General features: G+C 39.3%; 2 protein-coding genes across 3 annotated transcripts; one reads left to right on the forward strand and one right to left on the reverse strand.

Moving 5' to 3' along the window:
• Positions 1-499: 499 nt before the first annotated feature.
• LOC123508808 (mitochondrial import inner membrane translocase subunit TIM14-like) lies at positions 500-10459 on the reverse strand. The gene is made up of 6 exons (XM_045262724.1): positions 10363-10459; positions 9677-9805; positions 4417-4551; positions 3698-3808; positions 3193-3333; positions 500-1625 (listed from the first exon to the last, which is right to left on the reverse strand). Exons 2-5 carry the CDS (start codon positions 9677-9679, stop codon positions 3232-3234), a joined length of 351 nt encoding a protein of 116 aa, XP_045118659.1. The 5' UTR covers positions 9680-9805; positions 10363-10459; the 3' UTR covers positions 500-1625; positions 3193-3231.
• Positions 10460-11258: 799 nt separating this feature from the next.
• LOC123508705 lies at positions 11259-19281 on the forward strand. Of its 2 annotated transcripts, none has more exons than XM_045262575.1 (4): positions 11259-11342; positions 13761-14930; positions 15121-15285; positions 17509-19281. In XM_045262575.1, the coding sequence occupies exons 1-4, from the start codon at positions 11330-11332 to the stop codon at positions 17697-17699; spliced, it is 1539 nt and encodes a 512-aa protein (XP_045118510.1). In that variant the 5' UTR covers positions 11259-11329; the 3' UTR covers positions 17700-19281. The 2 variants fall into 2 exon arrangements, with proteins under 2 accessions (XP_045118510.1, XP_045118511.1); XM_045262576.1 differs by having other exon boundaries at positions 17447-17571.
• The last annotated feature ends 790 nt before the right edge of the window (positions 19282-20071 follow it).

The raw sequence follows: 20071 nt of genomic DNA on the forward strand, positions 1-20071 counted from the left end.
TTGTAAAGGCAATTCTTCCCAACAACCACCACCAGAAGGAAGAGGAACCATAAGGAAGGAAGGAAGGAAAAAAAGGACATACAAAGGCATTATGTTAATATAAAGAAGGAAGTAAAGAACAAAGAGGATATGAAAAGGAAGATAAAGAAAGATGTTACAGATAAAGGGTGTGTGTGTGTATTTAACAAGGGAAGGATATGATTAATGAGTCCTATTGCAAAACCTGTCCCGTTATTTAGGATTTACAAGTAAAGTATGTTAATTACTCAAAATGCCATTGAAAAACATGTCACTTATCTAGGATGTTACAAAGGATATGAATAAAGAATCCTATTGCAAAATCCATTACAAATAAAGATTTTACAAGAGGAAGGATATGTATCAAAGTATTTTACAATAGGAAGGATGTGTAGTCAAGATTAAGATGAATATAGTTTATTAAGTAGCATTGAAATGTAAGTTAAACACCTGATATGGGTAGGAAAATAATACTAGTAGCAATAATAATAGCATTTACTAAAATATTTTCTTTTTCACTTCTTCACTCATGACTTCCTGTTTCTCACTCTTTATATTAAATCATCCTTACTTTTCAGGAGGAGGGGGAGGAAGAACAAGAAGAGGAGCTATTGGAAGAAAAGAATAAGCAGAACCATAGTGTTAATAGGGTAATAGTACTGTTAGTAGTAGTAGTAGTAACTACTAATATTCAGTAATAATAGTAACTAATTTTCAGTAGTAGTAGTAATTACTTATTTTCAGTAATAGTAGTAACTATAATTTTCATTAGTGCTTTCATATATCGTTTCCTATAATTGTAGCCCACAGCATGTCCCTCACAGGGACAAACCCACAATTGCATCCCCCCAAAAAAAACAACTATATCTCTCTCTCTCTCTCTCTCTCTCTCTCTCTCTCTCTCTCTCTCTCTCTCTCTCTCTCTCTCTCAGCCCACAGCATGTCCCCCACAGTATGTTGACAAACCCACACTCACACCATACAGCACCCCCACAACAAAATTCTCTAATAAATATTATACTAACAATAAAATACAATGCAAATACAGCCTTTTGTCTTTTTCCTTTAACTGAATTGTATACAGAGGGAGGAGGAGGAGGAGGAAAAAGTGGTTCCCAACTTGTGGTATGTGAAGGCCTTCCAAGTGGTACATGAGCACTTTTGGGATTAGATGTGATTTTCAGTTCAATCTAATTAATTTCTCAGAAAAAATAATTATTGCCTTACACAAGATAATCTGGCATCAATCAGCTGATGGAGAAAAAATAGATGCATCCCTTGCATCAAATTGAATTGTGTTCCTTGTTGTGAATAAACTGATATTTGTTGGAAGCAAGTTTTTCTGGAACTAGGTGATATTTGTGGACTGTTCCACACTCAGGAAAATTTTGGGTAAAAGGAAAAATAGAGGGAAGTATATTAGGATGAGAGAGAGAGAGATAGCTTATCCAATAGAAAAAGATATACAGATGAGAAAGACTGCAAAAGAAACTAATGCAATTTTCTATTCGTTAACAATATTTTCTTATTCTCTTCTTCCCTTCTTTCTCCTTTCAAGACTTTTTTATCTTCCTCCTCTTCTCTTCCTTTCTTTATACTTTCGGAATCTGAAATAAAAAAGAACACTGGATTATCATGAGAAAAAGAAAGGTAGGAAGAAAAAATGAGAAAAATATTGGAATTTTATAGGCTTTTTTTCTCTCTCTCTCTCTCTCTCTCATCCTTTATTTTTATAGTTTTAGCGATTTCAGCATTCAAAGAGTAGTGGCGAGAGACTGGGTTTTTCAGGTTTGTTTTTACTGTTCTAGTGACACATTAACTATCTTTTTACTCTCAAAAAGTTCTGGCTAAGTGAAAGGTTTTTAACCCCTTCAATACTGGGAAACTACTTTTTTTTTTCATCTTGAGATTTGTGTATGATTAGACTATATTATTAACATTAATTAGGGTCTCTGGGTGTTAGAAGTCCTTACTATTTTAATCTCCCAATAGTTTCTGAAACTAAAAAATCAAATATGTAGTAGGCAGAATGGATACAAAAATGCATCATGGTATTTAATTAAGGGTGTTTTTATGATTCTAGTGACAGATTAACATGATTTCTACACCTAAAAGGCTCTTGTTGAAGTAATACGGGTTTTCAAGTGTTTTACTAAGACTAGTGAAAGGCCAAGTGTCTTTACTGGTGTTTTTGCATTATTTCTATGATTTGGATATGTTCACCTCTTGTGTCCCTATTTATTATTCTAGTTTGTCTAGACAAATTGCTAGAATTACAATATAATTAAAATTAAACATGTAGCAATTACTGAAAGGGACACCATGATGCAGCAAGCATGTCTAGCCATGTCCAGGTCACAGGTCATTCACAGAGACATGGGCACAGTCCCTCGCCTCGCCCTGCTCCTTAGACTCAGTCACATGAAGTCAACATTCTATCCTGTGTATTGCTTCTTTAGACCCACTTTATTTTGTTGACTTGTGCAAATATGAGCCTCTCTAAACAGCATTTTAACATGAATTGATAGAACTAGTCATGATCTCACATCACATTATGGCATTACCATACCACAAAGATGAGTTGGAAGTCACGGCTTAAGACAGGAAGGCCTTTTAGACACCTTTACCTGCCCCGCCAGAATGATGCATGGCACTAAGACAACATTGCAAGCAAATTTTACTATTCATTTAATTTGAAACCCCTACTGCTTTGAAAGAACTGTGGATTATGTATTTACCTGAAAGTATAAATTTGGCCATTATAAGTTATTAAGTAAGTAGAACAAACAAAAAATGCCTATTCATATAACACTTGGATCTGTCAGTCCTGAACTCAGAGGTGTCACTGATTTACCTGTCTCACGATCAATAGGTCATATTATAGTTTTCAAACATTTTTACTACTAATAAAATTTAAGTTTTCTGAAAATATATTAATTTTTGGAACAGTGAGTAACAGAATAACAAAACATCTGAGGAACACTCACCACTAGATTATCTTAAACAATTATGGATATTCAATACCAAGTTTTATAGATCATTCCATGTTTAAATAAAGATAAGATAGAAATAAATCTTCAACTGAAAAATATCTACAAAATGCAGAGGAAACAATGGATGCATCAATACACCTCAATACACCTTCTTCCTCAGAATGCACGTAGCACCAAGTACCTCAATATTTACGGGGTAAGTCTGTGATGTGGCGGTGCACTACTTGTCCAGCACATCCTTGGCCTCACTGAGCTTGGAGCTGATGAACGGTGAGCCACCTCGGTCTGGATGGTTTGTGAGCATCATTCTTTTATACGCAGCCTGTAAATAAAAAACACAAGCCTTTTACCTTGTAATTGTAGATGCATTATAAAAAAGTTCCTAATGCAGACTGTCTGACTCTTGTGCCGCATGTGTAGTGCCAGAAAGTAGAGACGGCTCTCTACTTGAAGCAGCCTTCCTGTCCTTACTTCTACTTAAAGTGACATGTCAACTCGAGATTTTAACAGATAAATACCATTGGCCAGGAAGTCATGATGTGTAAATTAAGCCAAGCCTCTAGCTTTACAACCTCACTCCATTTCTACCTCATCCCCACTCCCTCCTTAAAGAACTGTGCAATAAATCCACAGTAACAGTTACATATATTAAAATAAAAAGAAAGTAAGCTCATTTATTGCCTTACCCGCACTTTCTGTTGGTTTGCATTAGGAGACACATTAAGGATAAGCGCTGCTTCTCGTTTCGTCATCTTGGGTTCAAATCCACCTTTATAGTATTTACTGCTGGCAAACATCTGGGAAGTTCATAAACAAAACATCAATTCAATCATATGAAAATAATCAGAAAGAATACAACTGGAAAGTGTTTAATCTGCTTCATTAAAAAAAAATAATCATCATAATAATAAAGAATGAATTTATTATGGAGGGCAACACTCACTAAGCCAGTTTGACACAGGTCCCAGTGAGGCCATGACCACATCCTGACATTACTCTTATCAATTCACACCAGGTATAATGTGGGCAAGTATGTTATATCTAATAATAATACTTAAACACTAATCTGAAAGAATCTAAGTAGGAAATATACAATCTACCAAATGAAAAATAAATTATAATTCTAATAAACTCATCAGCAACAATGAGATATAGGTGATCTCAACCTAACAGGAACCACTCAGTTGGTCTTCTGGGAAAAGTGTCTGGACTGTATCCTCACCCCTGACTCAATGTGACTAAATACCATAATGCTCACCCACTCACCCAGCTGGAATGTCACAAGATCTTCACAAAGAGACAAAACTAAAAATGTGGTTTGTTTGTCATGTTGCTATATGATTCTTCTCTAACTGGAATCCTGTGACATTACAAATAAAGACATTAAACACAACAGTTTTCTTACCTTACTGTCCAGCTTTGGGGCATTGTAAACGGTATCAGCCATTTTCTTGCCCAATGCTGGAATTGTGCGAATTACGAATCGAGCCCCGAATCCCACTGTGGCGAGGCCCAAGCCTGCCAGTATCATGCTACTCGCCTGCAAAACAATGCACCATTATAAGACAGTTATCGGCAGTGAGGAAGCTTTTGTTCAAGGCAGATGTTGGCTGGGCAGGAATAACTTGGAATAATATCAGTGAGATTACCAAGGGCTGTTAGGTTTAGATTAATTTAGTTTTATTTTTAAAATTAATAAAAGGAAGGAGCAATGTGTTGCCATGAAATTCTGTTTTTTGCTGGGGAAAATGGCAGCTGAAACTCCAAATGTTTCAAATAGCTTAAAAAGATGTGCTATGAGCTAAGACACAAGTTCATGAGTGGTTTGCATGCTTTAGGAATGGTCAATTATTGCTGGGAGACCATCCTCATTCAGGGCCACTGTCAACCTCTCCAACAGATGAACTTGTTGATTTGACTGGTGTGTCCTGAGGCTCCTGCCAATAAATGCTGACTGAGGAATTGGAGATGAAAAGAGTTGTAACAAAATTGGTGCCTCATTTGCTAGTGTATCATCAGAAGGAGGCATGAATAAATATGTGCCAAGAGCAATGATGCACTGAGACGTTTCTGTGAAATTAATCATCAATTCAGAAGTTATGTCTTGGTCAAACAAGCAGAGTATGAAGCATCTATGGTCATGAACTTTACTACTAGCAATAAATTCTTCCACTCATATATATGCTATATGAAAGTCTCAACATAATGCCTGATAGCTATGGCCTTCAGTCACAGTAATACTGATTGCCTCCACAAAGTCTCTTCCTCCTTGGGTTTACCAATGAATGTTTCAACATGTGCTATTGTGCGTTTCAAGAGACGCCCAGTGGATTGGTCTTCTCTTCCTGTATCAGGTCAGTATAACTTGGATGGCTTTTCTATCCCAATCAACAAGTCTGCTGTTGACTTGAGTATATGGGTTGATTCCTCCTTGAAAATTTCACCAGCACACAGCTAATCTTGTACAGAAGGCAGAGAGTGTATTACATAATCTACAGTTAATCATGATGCAGCTTTTATGATGCCCCTATTTGTTGTTCATGTAAAGCCATTTCTTGAATATGCAGTACCTGTTTGGAATACTGACTAGGTGGAGGATATGCGTACAATAGAATCAGTTCAAAGACGCTGGACTAAAGAGATACGGGGCATGAACCAACTCACTATTCTCAGACTCAAGAATTCAGGTCTTTATTGTATGTAAGGCAGACTTTTATGACATGACATGAAATATTGGAACATCTTTCATGGCAATTATACCACTTCCAGTCAAGTCTATATCCAACACTCCATTGACAATACAAGAGGACACCAACTCAAGATTACATATGTCAGAACCCAACTGGAAAAACAGATGTTTTTTCAGTGTCAGAGGAATTACTCTATGGAATTCTCTTCCTGATGACTTAGTTGCCATTCAATCTCTTCCATCATTTAAAGCAAATCTTTGTAAACACTTAGGTGACAAACTCTACAAGGGCACTGGCCAAGGGCAAACACAGTGTTGGAAAAAAAAAAAAATCCCGCTGGTTGCCAGGCCCTGTTAAAAGAAAAGTAGAAAGAGAAAAAACAGAAAAATCTAAAAGGAGGGTCCAGTTAACGTAAGAGGTGTCTTGACACTCCTCTTTTGAAAGAGTTTAAGTCATAGGCAGGTGGAAATACAGACACAGGTAGAGAGTTCCAGAGTTTACCAGTGTAGGGAATGAAGGAGTGAAGATACTGGTTAACTCTTGCATTAGGAAGATGGACAGAATAGGGATGAGAAGAAGTAGAGAGTCTTGTGCAGCGAGGCCGCAGGAGGGGAAGGCATGCAGTTAGCAAGTTCAGAAGAGCAGACAGCATGAAAACAGCGGTAGAAGACAGATAAAGATGCAACATTGCGGCGGTGACTTAAAGAATCAAGACAGTCAGTTAGAGGAGAAGAGTTGATAAGACGAAAAGCTTTAGATTCCACCTTGTTTAGTAAAGCTGTGTGTGGATCCCCCAGACATGAGAGCCATACTCCATACACGGGCGGATAAGGCCCTTGTACAGAGCAAGCAGCTATGCCTAATCCTGCTATCTTCTCCCAGCCTACTGACCAACTCCTTGCTTTTTTTTTTTTTACTGCTAATGATGCACCATCCAGCTTTTCTTTCTCAATAATTTACTAATTAAGCAACACGATTGATGAGCTGTTGCATCAGCAGAGTGTGGCTCCACAGAACCTCTGTTGGTCTTTGACTAACATGGACCCAGGGAGACCATCAGGTAAAAAAACTGCAAGAAGAGTAAGAAGTTGACCAAGAATTTTTTTCAAAGGTCATCACTGGAGACTAAAGCTGATACTACGGCTATGACCCGGAGACAAAGCAGTAGTCAAGTCAATGGAAGCGTCTGTCACCAAGACCTAAAAATAAGTGTGTCAAGTTAAGTCCAATGTCAAGATGATGTTGATTTGTTTCTTTGATGTGAGAGGAATTGTCCACAAAGAATTTGTTCCTCCTCATCAAACTGTTAACAAGACTCTTTAATTGGAAATTTTGAATTGTGTGGGTGCATGTGGTACGAGCCAGCCATACACCTCTCAGTAGCCATGCTGTGTCTGCCATGGAATGTTGCTGCAATGATTGTAACCTCAGCTTGCTTACCAAGATGAGCATCTTGATCCCACATCAGTCTCTTCTGCATCTTCCAACCAAAACTACTAGTGTACCACTGGAGGACTGCAGGACGGTTGGCTAGTTTTAGATGCAGAACATAACTCACATAAGGACGTAGCTAGCTAACAATACTCATGAAGATGATGACCCAGGAAATGTTGGAAATGTCGAGCAAATGTTTGAAGGACTGGAGAGATTGAGCTGACACAACTATTTCAGGTAGAGAATTCCAGTTGTTGATGACCCGTAAGGAGAAGAAATGACTTCTAACGTCATTGGAATGATGAGGCACTAAGGTCTTCAAACTGTGGCTCCTTGTTCTACTCAAAATGGCTCTAGAAAATAGACCATTTAGTTGAGTACTGAAAACACTCAAAATCTTCCATTGCTACTTGAATAAAATCAGCTCTTAGCAATCTACCCTTAATAGAGAGCAATTTCAGTCTAGATAATCTTTCTGAGTATGGTAGGCCACCAAAACCGTAAACATTTTTAGTCCACCTCCTCTGAACAGATTCCAGCATGCGTACATCACCCAGGAAGCCAGTATTCCAAACAACACTACCAAAGTCAATAATTGGCCGAGCATGTGTGACAAAAATCTGATACATGAAAGAAGGTGATCTGCATAAGGTGCCTCTTAGAATGTTGCTGGCAACACCATTAGCTTTGCAGCAAATTTCACGGATGTGAAGGTGGAATTTCAGTGTTGAGTCAACTAGAATACCAAGGCCTCTAACAGAATGTTTGTGAGGAATGGGATGATTTCCTAGGAGATAGACATGGTGAGAAGCTGGAATCCATCTTGAGAAATGCATACAAGCATATTTGTTTATGGAAGAGGAAAGACCCCCAAGATAGACTTCTTTGGTATAGCAATGAGACATAATTTTGTAAAGACATAATAGCATCAAAAGCATTTGATTTCTTTGACCTATCATCCTCCACCTCCAACGACTCTGGTGTATTAATACATGTAAGGATTATTCCATTAGCCTTTATCATTCTATTATGGATTTGTAACTGATCAGAGGGGAAATGAAGGCAAGGATGGCTTAGGTTAAAATTAGTTTAGGTTATCTTAAATTAGTTTACATTAGCTTGGGTTAGGTTAGGCTAGTTTATAAGTATTTTAGGAATCTATTTAACGATTTGGCCGAATAAGGCCTCTTAGACTACTTTGGAATTGCAAAAGGTATTACTGCAGAGTTTCACCACAATCAGCTACGTGTTTTTTACCCACCTCAAGAGATAGAGCTACTCATTACGAGTAATTTGAACCCTATATATACTAGGTGCAACCTTTTATAATGGCGACACAGATTTTTAAAGATTTAAGCGTGTTTTGGTGATCAGCCGTGACACTAACCTCCCGCATCAAACCCTGCCATACACTGATGGTGTCATGCGCTCACGGCGGCTCGGTGGGCTCCGTGACATACCATTGTCTGAGCATGCGCTTAATTGTTTACGCTGATTGGTTCTGTTCTTTGAAACTGAAGTGGCGGCCAATGAAAAAAAAAACATAATTATTTCCACCAATCATGACGGCCCCTGAGGCTCGCGTATGCATTTCAAATCAGTTTAGAGCAAGATGTCCCAGTGTGAAGGTTGCAATTAGGATTATTTTAAGGGCATTGGCAGATTTTACGAGAGTTCCTCAAAAGCAGTACAATTTTTTCGAGATCACGAGGTTCTGCTTACTGTGGTGAAGTGCCCTACGTGCCAAAGAGACTGTACTTATATGGAATATCAGCAAATTTGGAGGTGCACAGGAAGTTTCTTACCAGCCACGAGAACAGCCACCTGCACCATTTCCTCATTCAAGCTGCCCGCCTCTATCCCCGTCAAGGCACACAGCAACAACAGCCCGTCACTCTCGAGGAAGGCTCGGATTATGAATAAGGTAACTGAATCTTTTATTGAGATTAGGTTTAGTTAGGTTAGGTTAGGTTAGGGTTAGGTTAGGTTAGGTTAGATTAAATAAGGTTCTTTTCTGAACGAAACTAATTTTTTTTTGGTAGATTTCGGCTTGTTTTTAATGAATTTACCATATATTTTTTTTATGCAAATCATGTTTCAGGGCTGTTTGTGCCAAAAAGAAGTGGTATTTTAATTAAAAGCAAGCCGAAATCTACCAGAAAAAATTTGTTTCGTTCAGAATGGGTAAGGTGGTGAAACTCTGTAGGTTTATAGGTTACCTTGCAAAATTTATCTTTGGCTTTCCCGACACAGAAACTCTTCCTTTCACCAGATTTTAAATCTTTTCTAAGTTGGAGAAACAGAGGAAGGCTTATTCTCCAGTTTTAGCTACCATGCATCTTTTCCATGTGAAGTAAGTGGTATAATAACCTAAGCATGCACTAATTAAGATACAGAAAAGAAAGCAAGAAAAAATAAGTAAATGAAAAGCAATCAACAACTTTGGCTCTTCGCAAGCATTTCATTTTTTTATATATAATCTCAAGTGGCTTTATTTCTCTGTATCTATCAGTGTATTACATCTATCCATCCTTCTCTTACCATGCTTGGCCCGTGTACCACAGCTTCCTTCCGTTCCTCCAGCTTGAGTGATATTAATGGCAGGAAAAAATAGAAGAGTGACGTAAACAACCTTACTTCTATACAACGAGCACGGGGACCGAGTTTCGTCTGCAAAATGTCGACATTGATTGTAAGCTATCATTATGTACTTATGTTATAATATTCTTCACTTATCTTTCTTGTTTATACGTTGGTAAAATATTTTGAGTATTTATATGTTTTTTGTTTTGTGTTATGTAACGGGTTATTTATTTGAGAGAGAGAGAGAGAGAGAGAGAGAGAGAGAGAGAGAGAGAGAGAGAGAGATTTTTGTTGTAATGAATTCATTACGCAGAGAAGCGTCAAACCATCATAGAAAATTACAAAATATTACTAAAGACAAGAGTTAATGAATTACATACAAAATAAACGCAATAGAGTTAGTGATGTAAGGGTACAAAACTTACGTCAAAAGACAACCGTCAAATAGGATACATACAGGAAGATGTTTACAGTGGATTAAACACCACCAAAGCGTGGGTAGCGAACAAGTATGGTGTCTAAATGCTCACCAGAGAGTAAAAAGAGACATATTTGTTCTAATGTTTCTTCCCTAGGCAACATATCACTAACAATGGGACACTATAGGCAATAATATTGTAAGGTGTTTGAGAAAGGTGCATTACAGAGTTGACAAGTGGTGAAGTGCTGCTCTTCCTCCAGCCGTGCGACTTGTCACACCGGCCTGTAGCCCAGCCTGATGCGTGCCGATACCACGTTGTGTCTACGATACTTGAAGGAGTGCGCTCTCATGGTGTCATAATGTTGGATAGACTCGCTGATAACTCTCTGAGCGTCCATCGCCTGCTTCACAGCCAACATAGCAGCAGAGAGAGAGAGAGAGAGAGAGAGAGAGATTTCTATATAAAGGAATGTGTGTTCTTGCAACAAAACAGAAAGTAACCAAAACTTTCAAGTCACCTCGCGTGGCAGGTGGCATCTATGAGGTGACACTGTAATGACATCTTCACTTGTATTCTTCCATGCTTGCGTTGGCCGCTATATGGTCTTAATGCAGATAATGACGACCAATGACTGAATAAGAGGGCAATTAACAGAACACAGTAGACGCTGCAATTAAGCAGGGCTGACACATAAAAGCAGTCCCTGTCTAAAGTATACATTCCTATATCCAATTACTGTTCGTAAAGGCGCTTATCTTTTTTCTTTTTCCTTCTTTAAAGTTCTGTTCCTCTCTACATAAATACCAATACCTTAAAAAAAAAAACGCGCTATTTAATCCACTAATTTGTATGCATTACCGATTTTAAGTAATTTGTGAAGCTTAGTAAGACAAGCACAGCGATAGAGACTTGGAACCGAGTCTTTTGTCTTATCGCAATGAATAGAAAAAACACACAAACTATGGAAAATGTGGCAATCCTTAACGACAAAAACAAACCACTGCTATCAATACGGGTGACACTTGCCACATAATGCTAACATGGTCGAAAATCCACATTGATACCGCTGATAAGAGCAGATAACAGATAGCAAGGCGAGGTGACGAATGGAAGTCATTAGTGGGTTCAGAAGTGACGGGTGAGGACGGAGAACAGGAAAGGAGCCACATACAACTTCTATTCCGCAACTATGGAGGATGAAAGTGAGAAGTGCTGCTGACATAGTGATCTAGCTTTACTTAGCCCCTTCAGTACTGGAACACATTTTTACCTTGAGATTTGTGTACGATAAGACCATTTTATTGACATTAGGAAGGATCTATGGAGATCAGAAGACTAATGGCTACAGGCTTCACTATTTCAATCCCATAAGTTTCTGAAGCTGTATAAAATCACTAAATAGTATCAATAAGCAGAATGAATATAGATGCACGTCATGGTATTCAAGGGGTTAATATTCTTTTATCATCCTGAGATTACTTCATGATAAAGGTGTTCGTTTCCCCAGTGCTTGGATGGGTGGGTTAGGCCATATACGTCGCTACGCCACGCTGCCATAACATTTTTATCTACTGTGGTTATCTTTTGTTAACATCCAGAACAGTGTAAACAATTACATGACACATAAAACAAGGTACGAGGTAAATTAAATGTTTTGCAGTGTGTGGAACTACTTTACGCTAATACTAGCTCTTATTGTTACTACTACTACTACTACTACTACTACCACTACTACTACTACTACTACTACTACTACTACTACTACTACTACTACTACTACTACTACTACTACTACTACTACTACTACTACTACTACTACTACTACTACTACTACTACTACTGCTACAATTACTACTACTACTACTACTATTTCTACAACTACTATTATCACTACTACTATTATCGCTACCACTGCTATTTTAGTATCAAAATAATGGCTAAAAATTACAGCTGATTATGAAGACGCATGCGTAGCATTGAAATATTAAGATGTTTTGGTGAAGTTCTGGGTGTTGCCTTTAGTCCGTATCAAATAAGTTTAATAATATAAATCGCAGTCCTTCCACCAGAGACAAACTTCAGATCTTTAGCTCAACAAGATGGTGGTCAGAGTTCAGTGCACAAATACAATACCACCCTCATGATTTACAAAGATTTAAGACACTATTTCGCACTACAATTTTATCTCACTTCAAATTATATTCCTCTCTGTTTTGGTGAAATAACACAAATTTCCTCTTCTTATTGAGTATAGGAAGTGTGTTTGCCTCCCTCTTAACCCGTTCAACACTGGGACACACTTCTACCTTGAGATTGTGTACAATTAGACCTTTTATTGACATTAGGAAGGGTCTATGAAGTTCAGAAGATTAATGGACAGAGTCTTCACTATCTTAATCCCCATAAGAATTTCTGAAGCTGTATAAAATCACCAAATAGTAAGTAGAATGAATGGAAACACGTCACGGTACTGAAGTAGGTTAAATGAGCGCTAAATTTCTCTTCCTGTTCACCCTCCCATCCTACGAACTCCTACAACATTATGTCAGGATTCTAAAGCATAGAAAAAATGTCTCACTATACACATTATCTCTCAGAAACATACCTACTAGATCTGGGCTGGTATTCTCAAACACTTCTGGGATTAACCTACACTATTTCTAAAGGTTTTATTTAGGTGTTTTTTTATTATTTCAGAGACGGATTAACAAGATTTCTACATTATTAACTGGAGAAACACTCTTGAAAACCACGCTAGTCATCTCTGTGGGCGAGCGAGTAGAGCGTTTCTGAATATGGGGCCTGGTACTTTGCTTTAATTTCAACGCATTAATGACTCGTCTTCATTAGCTGGTCACGTTATCATTCGTTGAGCTTACTGTATCCCATGACTCCTTTTTCTATATTTTTAGCCATTTTCTCAGTGGTGTTGGTGCTGATTCACTGTTTATATTTCAACACCACTAGCTTGCTTAATCGAAACATACATCGGTGTTACAATTTTATACTATACTCCTAAATGGGATGGAAATAGCTGGTGGTCGGTGGTAGGTCTGTCAATGATTCAACAACATCAGCAGCAACAACATCAACAACAACAATAACTACTGCTGCTACTACTACTACTACTATTATTACTTATGTTCGTGCCGGTATTAGTAGTAGTAATCTTGTTTGTAGCACTAGAATCGTTCCCCTAAGTAACTGCTGCGTAGTGCTATGCTGGCCCTCCTTATCATTTTTGCGATTATAAGGTGTCGCATTAGCAGCTCTACGTGACAGTGTAATTATTGTACGTAACAGATAGCGCTTCCACCCCCCTTCACCCTCTCTCTCTCTCTCTCTCTCTCTCTCTCTCTCTCTCTCTCAAGAAATGTCATTACCACTTCTGAAAACAAGTAACTTCCCAGCTGTATCTTCCAACTAATAGTAACTTTGTACAGTATTGAGAAAAATAAATGTAAGCATGAGAAAAAATACCATGGGAATAATAAAAAAAACCACGAGATATGGTATCACGACAACCGGATATAACATCATATACATAGTAAGGGAATAGAGGACAGTAGTCAACGTGGTGTCGAATAGTGCAGGCCTTTTCTAAACGTGGTGTCTTGCAGGAGACGGCAACGTGTTTCCCAGGAGAAGGAAGATGGAAGTGTTAGAGTGGAACAGCCTGACTTCAGCCGTGCAGGTGAAACTCCTCTTCCTTCTAGATATCGGCGATGTAACTTCCCACGGCATCGACCACCAAGACGATCTTCTCATCTCAGCGCCAACAGAAGCCAGAGATGCCTTCCTGTCGGTGCTTCAAGACAAGCATCACAGATTTGTATGTGTGACGGACATACTGAAGGTTCGTGTCAAACATCTGCAGGAATATCCCTTTATCAGTATGGCCCCTGGGACGCAGGCAGCTGATTGGAGCGTAAGGAAGAACGACGAGGACCTGCTGACGCTGGTACACGTGTGTCGCCACTTAGGCATAGACTGTCGCCACCTGGAAGAGAAAACCAGGAATGTGCAGAAGAAGCTTAGTCTTACCGAGGAGGAAATAGAAAGAAATTCGTTGATTTATGCTGAGAATCTGAGGATGCTTCGACTTTGTGACTCGCTCACCGTCCGGCAAGTGACGCAGCTGTTTGGCCTTACTGTGGAGAACAAGGTGCTGAATGATCTTTTGGATACACGTCTCGAGGTGTCTGCCGATAAACTAGAACAAACGGAGGGCCTCAAAGAAACTCTATTCTTCTATTTAATCAGGACACTAGAGTTAAACAACAAGCTGAACCGTATATACACCAACAAGATGGAAGCTCTCTTGGAAAAGTTGCAGAGTCAGACGGATAGCGAGGCTGAGAAGCTTGTACTGTCAGAGGCGATCAGCAGCCTGAACGACTATCCTGTCGGAGAACGCTCCCCCGGGTACTGCGTGGTATTCTGCGTCATTCGTGACAGGGAAGGGGCGAGGGCCGAAATTGAGAAGGTGAAGCACGCGTTTGGAAAGTCTCTGGGCTACACAGTGGAAGTCGTAGAAAACCCTAATAAGGAGAAGATAGAAGAGTGGCTTAGGTTGCTTCGAAAACCTAAATATAAATACTACGAATCCATCGTTTACTGGTTTATGTCTCATGGCTCGGAAGAGAAAGTGGAGTTGGCAGACGGCTACCGCATCGAGAGGAAACTCATAATTCAAGCCTTTTCTAAATTGGACAATTTCAGGAAAAAACCCAAAATTTTTTTCATGGCTCCCTGCCAAGGAAATTCCGTCATTCACGTAGAAAGAAAAAGTAAGTAGATGGAAGACAATATCCTGAATATCTGGTTGATGTGATGTGTTATGAATATTTGCCAGTTTTAAATGACACTTCATTGCAGTCATCTCATTGAACACATACACAAAAAAAAAAAAAAAAAAAAAAGTATTTTTCTTGCCTTCACTTCTCCTTTAGTTTCTTGAGTTCACTATTTTTCTCCCAGTAAGCGGACTGCTCGTGGCGCTCGACGGCAGCAATGAAGGTATTGCGCCATACTCCGAGGTGACCGAGGACCAGCAAAACATCACCGCCGTGTACTACCAGATGGACCGCCTGGTGGCCAGCGCCACGCTGCCCCAGCACTATGCATTCCGCCTCCCCGATGGAGGTAAGACTCTCGCCTCACTCACTGAGGCAAGGCCACAGACTTTCTCATCCGATTTTGACAAAGCGCTAATCTAACTGATTCTATTGTTAGACAGTCATGCACACTAGGCGAGCAATCGTGGCTACTCGGAAAACTATTTAGCCGTTGGTACATACAAAAGCATAGATATGTATGTGGTGTGTGTGTGTGTGTGTGTGTGTGTGTGTGTGTGTGTGTGTTTAGCTATAGTTGTATTTACCTAGTTGTATTGTACTGGGTTCGAGCGGGGCTCATAGTGTTCTGTCTCCATGTCTCCATTTATCCAATTTTTCCTTTAAGTTATGCACATTATGTGCTGTAACAACTTCATTATTCAATGCATTCCACTTCTCCACCGTTCTGTGTGGAAAACTGTATTTTCCAATATCCTTCACACACTGCCTCATCTGATCTTCTTTACATGACCTCTTGTCCTTCCATCTTCTTCTGTCACCAGCACCAGGTCTTCCTTGTCTATCTTTTCAATGCCATTGACTATCTTGTACATTGTTATTAGGTCTCCTCGTTCTCTTCTATCTTGTAAGGTTGGTAGTCCCATTTCCTTCAGCCGTTCTTCATATGTTAGGTCCTTTAGTTCCGGCACCATCTTTGTAGCAATCTTTTGTATCTGTTCTAATCTTCTTATATCTTTTTAGAGCTCGGAGACCACACCACAGCTATTCCAGCTTTAGACGTATCATGCTTGTGATGATTTTCTTTCATCATATCTTTGTCCATAAATATTAGTCATCATTTTATATGATATACCAAAGATCTTGCTTATGTGTTTTTTGGGGTTCAGATTTTCCTGTATAATCATTTCCAGATCTTTTACCTCTTTAGTCTTCATTATTTATTCCTCTCCCATCAAATAGTTCCATACCGGTTTTCTTTTGCTCTTTCCTAGTTCCATTACGTGACATTTCTTTGCATTGAACTCCAATTTTCACTTCTTACTCCACTCATAGATTTTGTTTATATCTTCCTGTAACAGCAAACATTCTTCCCAGGTTTTGATAACTCTTAGCAGCTTTGCATCATCAGCAAATAAATTACTATAACGGTTTACCCCATTGTGAATGTCGTTTACATAAATCTGAAACATAATGGGGGCTAACAGTGACCCTTGTGGCACTCCACTTGTTACTTTACCCCAAGATGAGCCTGTATCTCTGATCACAGTTCTCATTTCCCTGTCTTTCAAAAATTGATAATCCCTTGTCCACTCTAACAAAATTCCTCGCAGTCCTCATATGTTCTCTAGTTTCCAAAGTAGTTTTCCATGAGGGACTTTATCAAAACCCTTTTTATGCCCAGGTATACTGTGTCCACCAATCCATCTCTATTATCTAGTCCTTCTATTACTCTTGAGTAGAAACATAATAAATTCGACGCGCACATGACTGTCCTGTCCTGAACCCAAATTGTCTGTTTGTTATGACTTGTTCTTCTTTCAGAAGTTTAACCCATTTTTCTTTGATGATTATATCACACAACTTTCCCAAAATGCCTGTAAGTGACACCAGTCTGTAATTTAATGGCTCAGTTGCCTTTCCCCCTTTAGATATTACGTTGGCTCTTTTCCATTTTAGTGGAACTTTCCCTTCATTTAGTGAACTTGTAATTATTTCCAAATTGGATCCAGTAGTTTGTGTATGTGTGCGTGTGTGTGTGTGTGTGTGTGTGTGTGTGTTTCACTGTTTGATCTGCTGCAGTCTTTGACGAGACAGCCAGACGTTACCTTACGGAACGAGCTCAGAGCTCATTATTTCCGATCTTCGGATAGGCCTGAGACCAGGCACACACCACACACCGGGACAACAAGGTCACAACTCCTCGATTTACATCCCGTACCTACTCACTGCTAGGTGAACAGGGGCTACACGTGAAAGGAGACACACCCAAATATCTCCACCTGGCCGGGGAATCGAACCCTGGTCCTCTGGCTTGTGAAGCCAGCGCTCTAACCACTGAGCTACCAGGCCGTGTGTGTGTGTGTGTGTGTGTGTGTGTGTGTGTGTGTGTGTTCGCTTATTCATAAAACAAAATCTTCCACGTATACCTACCTACTCATAATTAAATCCCTACATGTGATGTAAGTTAATATTTTGTTATCTCATCTGTTTCTCATGAACTGATGTAGATGAGATGCAGCCAAGCAAGTGATGGAGAGCCTGGCAAGTGACATGTGCTGGCTTGTTGCAGGGTCGATATACGTGGACACTGTGTGCCGCCTGATGGAGGAGCACCGCGGCCACAACATCACGCAGGTGCTAGAACGCGTCAACAACACCATGCACCAGATCCTCTTCACCTGCAAGAAAAAGTTTAGCGGCGAGGCTAAACAGGCGTGCTGCTACGAGAGCACCTTGCAGAAGACCTTCCGCGTGCCCTGACTGCAGCGCGGAGGGTAGCCACCACCACCAGCTGTACAAAACCCTGCAGCATGAGGAATGGACCAAGAGAAGGGCGCAGCGAGGGGGATGAGTATACAGTACAGCATATTTCCCACCACACTCACCACTTTGCAATCACCCACAGAGCCTTGACAAAGAAGTCAACACGGAAATACCAATACCTAGTGAATACAGAAGAGTCAGCTGACCCACGTCTTTGCAACGAACGTCAGCATGATGCAGTATTTCATTTTTATTTTATTTTTTATTAGCCATGAGAAGTTGAAAACGGAGTGACCTACAAAATTTGACATAAACCTCTACCCATTAGAAGAATTAAGACTAGGATCCGTGACGAGCTGAGTGAGTTAGCACTGCTAGGAAGAAAATGCACCGTCACACTGATCTTTCATACCCGTCACCTTAATACTCCGCAAAGACGTCGAAGGGTGCCTCGCTGGACACTCGGCACACCTCGGGGCCTCGTGACGCCCTCCAAGGTTACTCTGAGAGACTCAAGCTTCACAGCCTCCTGGCACTACTCATCTCTCAGCTGTCCAGTACACGTGTGGTGAACTTTGCTCTCAATGTTATCATTATATTATTTAGAGTGTGAAGGTCTTAATTCTTTACCCTCTCTCTCTCTCTCTCTCTCTCTCTCTCTCTCTCTCTCTCTCTCTCTTCCAAGGAAACGCTTTCTCACCAGGATTTAAACTCAGGATTCGTGGCACAAACAATGATGTTATCTTTTACAGTAAACAAAGGAAAACATCAATGTTTCACCACGAATGGTATGTCCTTCCCCTCGTGGACAAAAGAAATGCAGTCAGACTTATATTTGAACGGGATGCCACGAAATGTTTGCCTATCTTCATCACACCAAGAGCTACTGGCGTAAAAAATGACGCAAAGGAAGTCAGCTTAACACTCTTAATTCACCATTTTTAAATTATGGAGGCTGCTACAAGTAACAGAGCGCTCACCATTCCTCACCACTGGTCATGTGGCAATAAAGAATTCCTGATGAATTATTATGAACATAAAAGCGCCTTCATCTTGAATGTTTCTAGTAATATTGCTGAAACCGTTCCCTCAATAACAACTTTACTCTTAAAATAGCATTGCTCTTATCAATAGACTTGGTAGTACTGGTAACACATTCAGATCATCTAACAATATAATGTAATTTCTTACCAGTTTAAAGATAGAAAACTGTAGAATAAGTAAAGAGATCTCAGAATGATTAGTAATTAGGAAAATATGTATCAAATAGAGTTAAATGAACTCGCAGAAAAAAAAACATAGATATCCACGTATTGTACTGTACGCTACCGAAATTAGATTGAATCCTAACTAAAATCCTGTTTACAATACCAAAAATCTACAAATGTACTACTTGTACTATTGCATTTACCTACGTCTGTGTGGTACCGAAATTCAATAATAAAAACTACCCACCCTATTGTTTCCTTGAGATAAAAAAGAAGAAAAATATATAAACTAAAAGAGAGCACAAATTTTTCATTGTATCTAGTTATATAAGTATATGCTACCAGTCTACCACAATTAAATATTAAACTACTTATTGTATAATTTTATTCCTGATAGAAAAATCATGCCAAAATATACATTCTTTCTCTAAGTATTAATGTTGAGTCTCGTAACTAGAGTGAATGGTGGTACAACACATGACTTTGTATCTCTTTTTTTTTATGTAGGAGAGAAGCCAGCCAAGGGTAACATAATAATAAAAAAGGCTCACTTGAGTGCTGGTTCCCTAAAAGAAAAGTGAAGCGTTAGCCAAAATTAAGGAACAAATGTCTTGAAATCTCCCTCTCCCTTGATCGTGTTCTCAAACACTATTTCCAAAGACTTTGTTAAAATTTACACTAGTTTTTAACGTGTTTTTACAATTCTAGAGGGAAAGTGACAAGATTTCTACACTATTAACTATAGAAACACTCTTGGAAACCTCGCTAATCATCTCTGTGGCCTTGGAAAATAGTCATGGTGAGAGAGCAAAGCATTTCTGAAAATGGGCCTCATGTTATATTTTCAGCATTATTTCCTTGGTTCATGGTAAGTCTATTCACAGTTCGAATTCTACGTTGTATCATCTATACCTCAACTAATCAATTCCTTACTAGCAGCAGGAACGTTACGGAATGTCTTAGGTTACTACAAATGACTCATATTACTGAAGTTGTCATTGTTCTCGCTGACAACTCCTATTCCACATTAAAATTTCCACGTCAACTCAATTGCACTTCCATGAATCAACTCCATACTCTAGCATCGACAACAGTAGGGAAAGGAGGTCACAATAAACGCAAGTCATAGTACTGCAGTTCACGAGGCGCTTAGTAAGGATT

This window comes from Portunus trituberculatus, chromosome 25 (genome assembly GCF_017591435.1).
Source record: "Portunus trituberculatus isolate SZX2019 chromosome 25, ASM1759143v1, whole genome shotgun sequence".
Classification (NCBI taxonomy): Eukaryota; Metazoa; Arthropoda; class Malacostraca; order Decapoda; family Portunidae; genus Portunus; species Portunus trituberculatus.